Genomic DNA, 12,727 nt, shown 5'->3' with positions numbered 1-12,727 from the left:
TAGGTCGGACTCGTTTGCTTGAAGGGTTCATTCTTGTAGGAGTTCAAAATTAAGCGGCCCATAGACACCACACTTGTGTGCAAACCGGAGCGACAAAATCAAAACTTTTTGATTTTTTGGTGTCGGTGTCACGATCGGTGTGCCGTCTGTGGTGCCGTGCATGGTATAAAAAGACAAGGTATGATCATTAGAGCCGCCATCTTTCAAAATGGGGTAATAGGGTTTTGACGTTTGGCATTTGGCAAAGTCAAAAGCAACAACAATTTCAAAGACAAATTTGTTTACAACAACAATTTCAATGGGCTGGGCTGTCAAAACCTTAAGTAGCCATAAGTTTTGACAGTTCTCGATACTGAGTTTTTTCTAATGATCATACCTTCTCTTTTTATACCATGGGTGCCGTGTACACTGTGTATCAGTACGCACAAATAATGTGCACACATGTGCCTTATCTATGGGCCGCTTTACACAACGGGTGCGTTCAAAATAAAATGCTTGGGGTTAGCAGTATTGAAACTATCGATAGTTTTTTAGAACTTTCGATGTATGCGATAACGATAATATCGATTATATTTGAATTCGATTCCTCGATCTGGTATAATCATATATACCTGGATCGACATTTCGCTTCAGATTTAGATTCAATTCGATCCTTAAATCGGACTTATAAACGTGGCAATATCTCTTCTCCAACCCAGCTTGATCTGTAATTTCTTTTGTATCTCTCTTTTCTCTTTTGACTTTTTTTTTTCTAACACTGACATACGTTGGAATTTCTCCATACACAAACACAAATACAAATGATGACAACAATACTTTTGTGTAGCCAAAAAAAATATGTTTGCATAAAAAACTAACCAACCAGCCTTTTGGAAGGGAATAATCTAAATGAAAATATTTGTTTTCGTGTTATTAAAAAATTTAGAAAAAAAAAAACCTATTTCCCACAAAAAACCTGTTTTAAATACATCAATTTTTGTTTTGTTTAGTTAATTTTGTCCTTTTTTTTACTTGATATTTTTTAATATTAAAAAAAAAAAAGAAAATAAACAAGAGTCGGAAGAAAAAAAATTGTTCTGTCGCCTTCAACTGCAAATCCCCGCGTGTCGTCACCAAAAGTTTGTACAAAAAAAAAGAAGAAAATAAAATATAATTTTCTCAGATAAAATCCATTTGCGATTTGCTTCAAAAAGGTAAGTTGATGAAATTATGTGATTTTCTTTTTTAAATCAACACGAAATTTATAATAAGGGCGAGGGAGATTAATTCAATTAATTTTTTTGGATGTTTTTCATTCCAAATTGAAACGTATTCACATCGAAAATAGTCTCTAATCTTACACAGTCTATTAAATAAACAACATAGATATAGAAGAAATCGACTGTCTTATTAGGAATTAGTTTCACTGGGGTTGACTTATTCTGTTAGTGACTTGGTTATCCTTTTTCTAGATCTAAGGACTTATAGGAAAAAGAAAACCGAAACAACAAGTACCTACAATCTTACCATATTTCTATTTTTTTCTCGAAGCGAACATCACACAAAATAGCTGTGTTATTGGTACTCAGTATTTTACTGAGTTCAGGTTTTATGCTATAAACCAGTGTTTTTCAAAGTTCCTAAGGGAGTCGCGGCCGCAAGCCAAATATTGATACAAAAAAAATAATGCTAAAAAAAAAAAAATGATAATTTCTCAGTGCGACAAATTACTGGCTGAGAACTATAATGTTCTATGTCTGCTGGGGTTTCCTTAAAACATAGAACATTATAGTTCTGAGCAAGCGAAATGCGTTTGTATGTTTTTATATAAATAGCCGTGTTTTATTGGTAACTGAGTAGTTTGCTCAGTAAAATTTTGTACGGCAAACAACAACTAATAATTGCTAAGGATAGACAAAAGTTATTTTATTTATTGGTTTACAGAGAAAATTGTTTTCTAAACTTATACATTTTTTACCCTTCAACAATAAGGATTATTACTATTTGTAAATAAATAAAAGTAATAAATAGATGTTGTTTACGGGAGACGGACAAAATCCAAAATCCAGAAAGACCAAAATCCAGAAAACCCTAAATCCCGAAAACCCCAAATCCCGAAAACCCAAAATCCCGATAACCCAAAATCCCGAAAACCCAAAATCCCGAAAACCCAGAATCCCGAAAACCCAAAATCCCGAAAACCCAGAATCCCGACAAACCAAAATCCCGAAAACCCAAAATCCATAAAGGCCAAAATCCCGAAAAAAAAAACAGAAAAAAAAACTCTTCAAAACTGTGTTTCACTGAAATTTTAACTGAAACATAAAATTAAAACCAATTTAAACATACAATTATTATAAGTTAAATATTAAAACTAATAATTCTTTTGATTTTAGTTCAACGATTTTCCAACTTAACTCAATCATTACAAAACAGTGCTGAAATCACAATAAGAATCATGTAAAAAAAGAGATATTAACGGAATCATAAACTTATATTGGTTTTTTACGTAATAACACCTTAATTTCACACTTAGGATTGTTTTCGAAACCGAAATCCCGAAAAATTATATAAAATGAAAAATCCGTTGTTTACATCATAAAATGTTTACTCAATAAAACACTGAGTACCAATAAAATACGGCTAATGTTGAAATCTTGGATTGATCTTTGATATTTTAACGATTAAATCGTTTTCCAAATTAAGTCTGTTTCTCTTCATAGTTTGTATGTCCAAAATGGAAGAGAATTTGACTTCGCATAGATACAGCTATGGACAAAGAAATAGCAGACTTTTGATTTTTCTTACAAAAATTGGACTTATTTGGGACCTTTTAACTTATATATTATAATTTTTATATCAGGACATGCATTAGCTTATGGGGATTCATAAAATTAATAATTATAAATTATTTCATTTCAATTCAATTTTTAAAAATTATGATTTGTAGAGAATACCCTTTTTTCTTGTGGTGAACAAAGAAATGGCACACATTCCGAAAATCATAAAAATAATCATTTCTAAGCAAAACTTCTTGACTACCAAGTTAGTTACTTGTTACTTGACCACGGTTTTTCAAAGTTCCTTGGTACATCTTTGGTAAACTTTCAACTAACTTCTGGTTATCCACTTTGTGGAGTACGGTACCACGCTTCATTGATTCTGCCCCAAAAACCGTTTGAATTTTCGAATTTTGTTTCCCCAAGCTTAACCTTGACATTAATTTATAAATTTTCTATGGAGTTAAGATCGTGAATTAAAGATGGCTAGATACAAACATCGATTTGTCCGAAAACATATCTTGTACTAATTTTGATGCATGTTTGGGTCATTGTCATGTATAAATATTTAATTAACTGGCGAGAAATATGGTTCTTTGGTATTCTAATGTAATATTAAGACAAAAGGATTTATCAATTCTGCCATCCACCTAACCAGTGGGTCCTTTCCATGCCAGGAAAATGCGCCCCAGACCATCAAATCCTATCCTCCTAGTTTCATCGTCTTGATATAATACTTTGACTTGTCCTTTTAACATTAAGGGCGATGGAAAAATGTTTTGTCATCGGTTCCAATGTGGTTAACCTTTTTTTCATCACTCCAATAGACTCTCATTCAAAATTACATGTTTTTATTCAGAAGCTTTTTAGCTAACGTTAGGCGATCTTCGATCATTAAGTATCCTTCTTGACACTTTTTTGACCGAACGCGGAATAAAAATGTAACGGTTAAACAAATGTGTGCTATTTCTGTGTCCACTAGCGAAAGAGACAGGAAAAGCATTATAATGCTAGTGCAAATAAAAATAAAAAATAACGGTACTTTTAAGATTTTTTTGTCTCCATCACTTTATTTCGACAATATCTATACCAAAAGAAAAAAATATATAAAAAGCATTCCTAATTTCCTGTCCATATTTCTCTGTCCATAGCTGATATGTATAGTTATGGAGTAAAGATGTGCATTAACAACCGCAAAGCTTCGTTTGTCAGCTCAGAATACTCTCCTCTTCTCTTCTCTTAATCCAGAAATTGTCAATTGTTTTTAAATTAAATCCGTTTTTAGCATGCCACCTGCAGTTAAGTCCACAGGGCTTTCTTTCAGTTTTACAGACGTTAGATGAGAAAGCTCAACGGAATTCTTCACTTTTTTCACTTTCAGAATCCATTTCTGAAAGTAACTCAATAGTTTCATCTCCAAATTAGAGAAATATGGGAGTTAACCAATATTGATTCTTTCCATGAATTTTCTACAAGAATCTTTTGAACGCAGGGAGAAGAATCAAATTTGTTTACGAGCCATAACCGCAGTTTTCCAAGAAATCCTCTGATTTTGCAGTTATAATATTTTCCTTTCTTTCTTGGAGCCTCTTATTAAGGATGTTTAAGTGGTTAAACAGATCAATAAGAAATCTATTGATTTGATTTGATTTGTTTATTTTTCATCTAGCAGAGTAACATCTCTTATAGACTAATGTGAATCGCCTTGGTGCACGTTGGCGATGTGCCCCTCATTTCCACAATTCCTACAAATAATATCTTTAGCTTTACACCTAGCAGCCATGTGTTCTGTGGCCAGACATCTCCTTCAACTAGGGATTTTCGGAAGTTCTTTCACTTCAAATGAAGAGTATTTTATAAATACTCTCCTGGCTGTCATGAAGCACTTGAAAATGCTATCGCTGGTTTCTACAATCACGTCTAGAAAGCCAGCTCCTATTTTCCACTCCGAAATAATCCTATCAAATTCTTCCATACTAAACTCTCTGAAACTCTTTCTAACCACAACTTTTGGTCCTGTGACCCAACATACCTTCCTTAGATGTTGTATTATTGAGCCACTATGCGAACATAGCGGCCCAATAAACCTTCCTTAGATGTTAAGCAAGAGAGTCATAGTTACACTTCACACCAATGAATGAAATCTAAAAATTTTTACATTTCGAAATTTTTTTTTAATTTTAGCTTTGCAAAAACTTAACACCTGCACAATTTAGAACTCAAAGGCAAAAAATGACAAACCGAAAGCCAACGGCTATGTCACGCATGAAACAAGACTATCTACGTCTAAAAAAGGATCCTGTACCGTATATCACAGCTGAGCCCTTGCCATCAAATTTGCTAGAATGGCATTATGTTGTTAAGGGTCCAGAAGATTCGCCATATCAAGGTGGATACTATCATGGCACGCTTTTGTTTCCACGTGAATTTCCTTTCAAACCGCCTTCGATTTATATGTTAACACCTAATGGTCGATTTAAAACAAATACACGGCTTTGTTTAAGTATATCAGGTGAAGAAAACTATTAAAACTGTTAAAGTATACAATTTACAATTAACTTAAACTTATTAAACCAGATTTCCATCCGGACACTTGGAACCCAACTTGGTCGGTTGGGACGATTTTAACTGGCTTGCTTAGTTTTATGGTATGTTTAATATTATTATTTAATCAAACAAACTTTTTTCAATTTCATTTTCTCTTCTTGTAAGCTGGAAAGTACACCTACTTTGGGTTCAACGGAAAGTTCGCTATATGAAAAACAACAATACGCAAAGAAATCTTTAGCATTCAATTTAAAAAATTCAAATTTTCGTGAACTATTTCCTCAAATATGCGATGAAATAAATTGCCGTTTAAAAACACAACAACAACTCCTACAAGCTACAACTACTGGCAACAAATTGACAACGTGCAGCAATTCAACTGGTGAAACAGTAACTGGCAGCAATAAAGCGGCCAAAAACTATAACAACAATAATGTCAATAACGCAGCAGGTGGTACTAACGGCAGTTTAGGCGGCATTGCCATCAGCGATGAGAATGATTTCAACGAAAATTCCAAAAATGATAATACCAACGTTAATAATCATACAAATAATAAAAATTCCAATTCCGATAGCTATTGTAATTGGCATTCGATATATTCTAATTTAATAGCAATTATAAGTTTTGCAATATTCGCATTGATTGTAAATTATGTGATTAAGAATTTGAATTAATTAGTTTTTGTTTTGATTTAGATGAAATCGAAAAATTAAAGTGAATTGGAGGTGTGGATACAAGAAATTGTAAAATAAATATTATTATTTTTATTTAAATGGATCTTCAAAAATTATTAAAATAAAAAAGAACATAATAAAGTTTTGTTCGATTTATCGTTATTTTGGTTGTTGAAAAATTTGTATTATAATTTTTTTTCTTTAGGTCGACCTCGTAACTATTATTCTTCTTTTCTATGATTTCACACCCAGAATCAGAGTTTTCAGAATCGGCTGTGCATCGCCCAACATTTTTCTCGATTTTTAAAATTTTGATTTCCGATTTATCAAAATTTGGCGTCTTTAATTTAATTAAATTCTTTAAGATACACTTGTGTTTACTGGAAAAACCAAGAATGTTCTCGAAGGAAATTAACTTTCATTGTAGTCGCGTTAAATTATCCAACAAGAATAAGGAACATCTTATTGAATTTAAATTTAAACCGTTCCGAGCCGGTATTCGAAATTTTGTGTCAAAATTTTGTGGGCTATATCTGGGAATCAAATTTTCTTTTCAAATTCATTGTAAGCTCATATCTGTAACCCAATTTTGTTTCGAGACCTTGATCCGAAAATATCTGCTTCCGAATCTAAGAAAAAAAAAAAATTTGGATTGCAAATAATTGAGCAACCAGACGTCCAAGAAACTTTTGGTTTTTAGTTATGAATAGAGCTTAAAGAGGTCTTTCTTTTGATGTATCACTCGATGGATTTGGACAACTTTTTTGAAAATACGTTTTTTTTAGGCAAGGGGTTAACCTTGATTTTTTCTCGAAAATCCTAAAAAAATAAATTTGTAATTTTTTTACATAAATGGATAGGCCTATTCATTGTGAGCTCATATCTGCTAACCAAAACATTTTTGGAGACCTTGGTCCGAAAATATCTGCTTCCGAATGTAAGAAAAAAATTATTCATAAATAAAAAATGTATTTGTAAATAATTCAGCAATCAGACGTCCAAGAAACTTTTGGTTTTCGGTTATGAATAGAGCTTAAAGAGACCTTTCTTTTGATGTATCACTCGATGGATTTGGAGAACTTTTTTGAAAATACGTTTTTTTTAGGCAAGGGGTTAACCTTGATTTTTTCTCGAAAACCTAAAAAAATAAATTTTTCATATTTTTACATAAATGGATAGGCCTATGTACTGTGAGCTCATATCCGTTAACCGAAACATTTTTCGAGACCTTGCTAACCAAATCTTGTTTCGAGACCTTGATCCGAAAATATCTGCTTCCGAATGTAAGAAAAAACGATGTTTCGATTGCAAATAATTCAGCAATCAGACGTCCAAGAAACTTAGCTTATATCTGTTAACCAAATCTTGTTTCGAGAATTTGATCCGAAAATAGCAACGCTGTTCTGTAACTTCCGATAAAATTTTGTAATAACTATTTAATGTTTTATTCTATAATCAAAGCAGAATTTTGTTTAAATTCAGATAAATAAATGCAAACAAAATTTGTATGTTGTGTTATATATTTTGTATTAAAAGTTCGGTTACAACAAGCAACTAATCAAAGTAATGTGTTGGTTTTTATTCAATAGAAGAGGCTGTTTTTGTATTTCATCGTTTTTGAAAAAAAAAAAAAAAAAGTAAATGAAATAGGTCTACAAATTTAAAACAAATAGAATTCAATTTATAAATAGAAACTTCTTTTCTTCGTCTGGGGGGAAATCAAAAACATTTTCGTTTCTTGATGTTTGCATCATGTGACATGATCGATTGATCTGTGTTTGTGCTTCAAACATATCGAATCCATGCGAAACGATTTGAATACAAACTGCAAAACACAAGAAAAAAAAATTTAACGTTACTTAGTTTGCAAAATTGTATCAAATTTTACCCGTGTTGAGCACGTTGCTTTATAAATTTATAATTTATAAATAGAAACTTCTTGATGGAGAACTGTCTTCGTCTGAGGAGATCTCAAAAACATTTTCGTTTCTTGATGTTTGCATCATGTGACATGTTGATGAAATCTCACGACTTCGTGAGATTGATCGATTGATCTTTGTTTGTGCTTCAAACATATCAAATCCATGAGAACGATTTGCATACAAACTGAAAAAAAAACAAGAAAAAAAAAATTTAACGTTACTTAGTTTGCAAAATTGTATCAAATTTTACCCGTGTTGAGCACGTTGTTTCGCAGCCCTCATTTCTTTAAATCTCTTTACAGATCCTTTGAGTTTTGAGTGGTCTTTCTTTAGTTGCTTGTGATTTAGATACATATTTTTGCAATCTTCTTTCATTGTGTTGCGGTTCTTTTCTAAGTATTTGAGAAATTCTCTCTGAAAAAAAACCCCCAAAAAAATGTATATTTTGGTAATTTTTGAATAAAACTACAAAATACAGTCGACTCCCTCTAAGTCGAACTTTCAAGGGATACAAAAATTGGTTGTAGTTATGGGGTTTTCGTTTGGTAAATTTATATTTTGATCTATAAATTGATTTTTTTCGTTACGAAACGAATACGTTTTCTGACTGATTTTTATTTGCAATAGAATTGGTGTGTTTTTGTGTCTATGAACCAGGCAGGGATAGCAGTTGTCAAATTTTGATTTATTTTTTTTATCCGCAGATGAGCTGGACTTAAAATTACTTCCATATTCCATTTGAATTCTTTCTTGAAACCAAAACAAATTATTATTAAACGAAAACTTGTCAACCAAATGGATGCCAATAATGATGCATGGTGGTGTTAGTAAAAGAGGGGTAAGCAGAAAAATCCACTTCTGGAAAATTGATCTAAGATCAAAAAATAAATCAATGTTTTTGGCCAAACGAAGGCAAAAATTGTCAAAATTGATTTTTTGTACCAAACGAAAACCCCATTAGACGGAAATTCGAGCTAAAGGGTGATCGACTAACAGTGACGAGTAAAAGTGGTCAAATGTTTTGCCTTTTTTGAAAAACCACATTTTGCACAATCGCACCTAGAGTTATTTGGCCGCCATTCTGTTTTTTCTAAAAATTTTACTTTTTCATGTAACTCGCGTATGTTTGAACCTACAGAAAAACAATGTATGACAAACTTAAAGATAATTTAATTACCTACAATATATATTAAATAACTTTTTTCGATTATCCCTTCGGTTTAAAAGTTAGGGTGTTTTTTTTTAAACACGTCAAAGGGTGATTTTCTTATATGTCATATCTCTTTTATTTGTGATTTTTTTGAAAATTAGTTCGTAGTAAAAGTCGTAGATCTTTTAATTACCTTCATTTGTTAACGGTTTTTCAATTTGACAGACCGTTTTCGATCTGTAGGCAAAAAACTTCAACAAAATTGCAATTTTTTATATAGGGACAATGGTACTCATGCAGGGTAATTTGCATAAGGTTTAACAAAAACCAAGGGGGTGTAGGTTGCAGTCAGACAAGATAAAAATCGTATGAGAGTGGGGGTCTATGTCCTCCCCTTTAGGTTCAATTTTAAAAGAAAAACACTTAAAACCGACAAAAGTGATTAAAAAAAATACAAAACATTTCGACACCCGTTTTTTTGTGATTGATAACAAATAAATAAGAAAAAAAATTATATCTTAGTAACGTAAAATTTAAAAAAAATTGTTAAAAATAATTTTTTTTCAAAGTTTTGATTTTGAACATCAATTTTTTAAAAACTATTAGCTTGAACAACTTTATTCAAAATTTTAATTAAATTTCTAGGTTTTTGGCTCTATAGCTATTACCGTTATTTTTTAATACATTTTTTTCTGTTTAAAGTGTTTTTTACTCTCTCCCTCCCCGCCTTAAAGAAGGGAAATAGACCCCCCGTCTGACTGCAACCTACACCCCCTTGATTTTTGTTAAACCTTCGAACTAATTTTCAAAAAAAAACTCAAATAAAGGAGATATGACAAATATAAGAAAATTACCCTTTGACGTGTTTCAAAAAAAACCATCCTAACTTTTAAACCGAAGGAATAATCGAAAAAAAGTTATTTAACATATATTGTAGGTAATTAAATTATCTTTAAGTTTGTCATACATTGTTTTTCTGTAGGTTCAAAAATACGCGAGTTATGTGAAAAAGTAAAATGTTTATAAAAAACAAAATGGCGGCCAAATAACTCTAGGTGCGATTATGCAAAATGTGGTTTTAAACTAGTGTCTTGATGCTCTTTCGAGCCCTGAAGTCAAAATGCTTTTCTAAATTTATTCCCAGACCCCCATATAACAAAATCTAACTTTACCGTACTAATTTGCGAAAAATATCTCATTTGGGCTCTAGCGATAACTACAGGCTATTAAAGGGAGTCGACTGTATTTTATTTGTTTTTTTACCAATTTTTTACATCCAGTTAGAAAAGAATTCCGTTGCTTTTTTTGAAATTTATACACAGTTGAAGTCCTATTGAATTTTAATGACCATGGACGCGGATGAAACATTTCTTTGAGTTTTGGTGGTAAATTATTGCAAATAACAAAACCTCTGACTATATTTTTGCAAACTGGACACATTTTTTCTTTATTTCCTGGAAATTAAAAAGTAAAAATGATAGAGAAATGAAAGTTGATATTTTTCTTACCAGCCATTAGACACGTCTCGCAGACTACATCATAGCAAGAGAGAATATAAAGTTTTCTTTCTTTTTTCATGTAATTTTCCATGCATCGGTTGCAGTGGATCCATTTACTGGTACATTTACGTTGAGCTGAAGTCATTGTTTATTATTTTCTTTTATTTTATTTAATTTAAATAAAAAAAACTTTTATTGAACACAATTTGCTGCTTTTATGTCTGGCCAATTTAATTATAACCGAGATAGTACAGTAATGGCTAAAATGACAGTTTCCGGTTGAATTGAAAAATGTAGTAGATGAGCTTAGTTTTATTTGAGGGGTGAACTGTTTGTTTAGTAATTTTATTTTGCGTACTTGTTCGAAGGAGCAAGGTTCTCATGATAAGGGTTAGGGTTGTTAAAAGCCCTGTTCCATTGGAGGTGGTATTTTACTAATAGCCATGTTCCTTTGGGAGGTGGTAAAGTACTACTAGTAGTTTACTAGCGATTTTCAATGGAACGCACTTTTAACGAATTCTATACAAATCGTATCTACTCGGGAAGAAGAGCATGAGTAGATGATAGTACTAGATTAACTAAAACATCTACTATTAGTAGATTACCACCTCCAATAGGGGGGTTCACATTGACCAACTTACCGGACAGACCCATTGTCATTTGGCCTGATGGCTGAATTATATTTTTCGTTCACACTCATCAGACAATTTTCATCAAAACCCATTTTTCATCTTATTTTTAATGTATCTTTCACATATTCTGCTCTCAAATTCAAGAGAATGGATTATCACTGTCTGCCGGACAGACATGTCGTTCAATTGACTAACATGTCCGTCCGACCACCAAAAAATCAAAATTTTTTGAAAACCATCCGGCAAACCGGACAGGTCGTCGGATGGGTGTTCACACTATCAAAACAGCATCAGATCAGACCAAACGGCGGCTGGTCTGTCCGGTAAGTTAGTCAATGTGAACCCCCCTAATGGAACAGGGCTAATATCTAGTTTAGACTCAAAAGGACTTTGGAAGCACAAAGTTATTAAGGATAATTATTACAATTAACTGACAAAAAAAAAATGTGTTTGTTCTCTCTTTCTTTAGTGAAAAATTTTTCACTAACTGTTATTTCAGTAAGTTAAAAAATATTTTTTTTCGGAAAAAATCTAAAAAAATCACTCACATAAGAAATGCATTGGTTTTTTTCCTAGAAGAACTGTATACTTAGCTTAAATAGAAAACTAATAATTAAAAAAAAAAATCCTCCCAGTAGATCCCAATTTAAGTTTCTAAGCAGTCTTGTCATTCATTCTAACTATACGCGGAATTTTAGCTTGAATCTATTGGGAAGAATTTTTTTTTAAATTATTCAAAATGAATATAGGTACCTATTATTTAAAATAAAAATTAATAATTTAAACAAAATTCCTCCCAGTTAATTCAAATTTAAATTTCTAAGCTGTCTTGAGAGTTAAAATATTTTTGTAGTGTTTCTTGTCATTTATTCTAACTACATATATGCGAAATTTTAGCTTGAATCTACTGGGAAGAATTTTTTTTTAAATATTCAAAATAAAAATAATATTTAAAATACTTTTATTCTTTATGACTATAGGTCGGGCTTCCGTGGACCATCCAAGGTCTGAATTATAGGCTCATCCAGAGGGTGCATGGACACTGCTGGATAATATGGTTTACGGTTTTTTGTCTAGGGCAGCCAGCCCTGTGCTCCGAGGCCTACACCGAGAGAATTTCGTATTTTGTATCTCTTTTTTCCCAAATCTGCGCAAGGTTTGACTCTACTTACATCTTTCATTAATTTGATCCAAAAGTGTTTTGATTCAAATTTTCATTTTTTCGAAAAAAGTATTCACCACCAGATTCAATGAAAACGTTTTTACTTTAACTCGTTACATCTTCAAATTCACTTTTTGTGATTTGGTTCATTTCAGCTCTTATCCCTCCATACAGCTATTACTGCGCTATTGCCTCCTTAATTTATGCTCCATTTGTTTCGTGTATTCGATTTGATTCTCCCAAGAATGGGCTTGTTACCTTGGAAACGGAATGTTTGTTTTTTTGTTCTATAATTAGTTGTTTAAGTAGAACTATGAAACATCCAACATTTTCAAAATAAATGGGGCTTGTAAGAAGTTTCATAAAAAAAATTAAGAAATA

The 12,727-nt window shown here is 31.9% G+C and overlaps 2 protein-coding genes across 2 annotated transcripts; one reads left to right on the top strand and one right to left on the bottom strand.

The window, feature by feature from the left end:
• Positions 1–759: 759 nt before the first annotated feature.
• On the top strand, positions 760–6,143 carry LOC129920592 (ubiquitin-conjugating enzyme E2 J2). The gene is made up of 4 exons (XM_056001975.1): positions 760–1,193; positions 4,944–5,271; positions 5,337–5,407; positions 5,472–6,143. Exons 2-4 carry the CDS (start codon positions 4,992–4,994, stop codon positions 5,979–5,981), a joined length of 861 nt encoding a protein of 286 aa, XP_055857950.1. The 5' UTR covers positions 760–1,193; positions 4,944–4,991; the 3' UTR covers positions 5,982–6,143.
• Positions 6,144–7,496: 1,353 nt separating this feature from the next.
• On the bottom strand, positions 7,497–10,814 carry LOC129920591 (RING finger protein vilya-like). The gene is made up of 5 exons (XM_056001974.1): positions 10,562–10,814; positions 10,317–10,507; positions 8,154–8,317; positions 7,870–8,087; positions 7,497–7,806 (listed from the first exon to the last, which is right to left on the bottom strand). Exons 1-4 carry the CDS (start codon positions 10,695–10,697, stop codon positions 7,904–7,906), a joined length of 675 nt encoding a protein of 224 aa, XP_055857949.1. The 5' UTR covers positions 10,698–10,814; the 3' UTR covers positions 7,497–7,806; positions 7,870–7,903.
• Positions 10,815–12,727: the final 1,913 nt, after the last annotated feature.

Source organism: Episyrphus balteatus, chromosome X (genome assembly GCF_945859705.1).
Source record: "Episyrphus balteatus chromosome X, idEpiBalt1.1, whole genome shotgun sequence".
Lineage (NCBI taxonomy): Eukaryota > Metazoa > Arthropoda > Insecta > Diptera > Syrphidae > Episyrphus > Episyrphus balteatus.
This window is presented reverse-complemented; position numbering and strand designations above follow the sequence as displayed.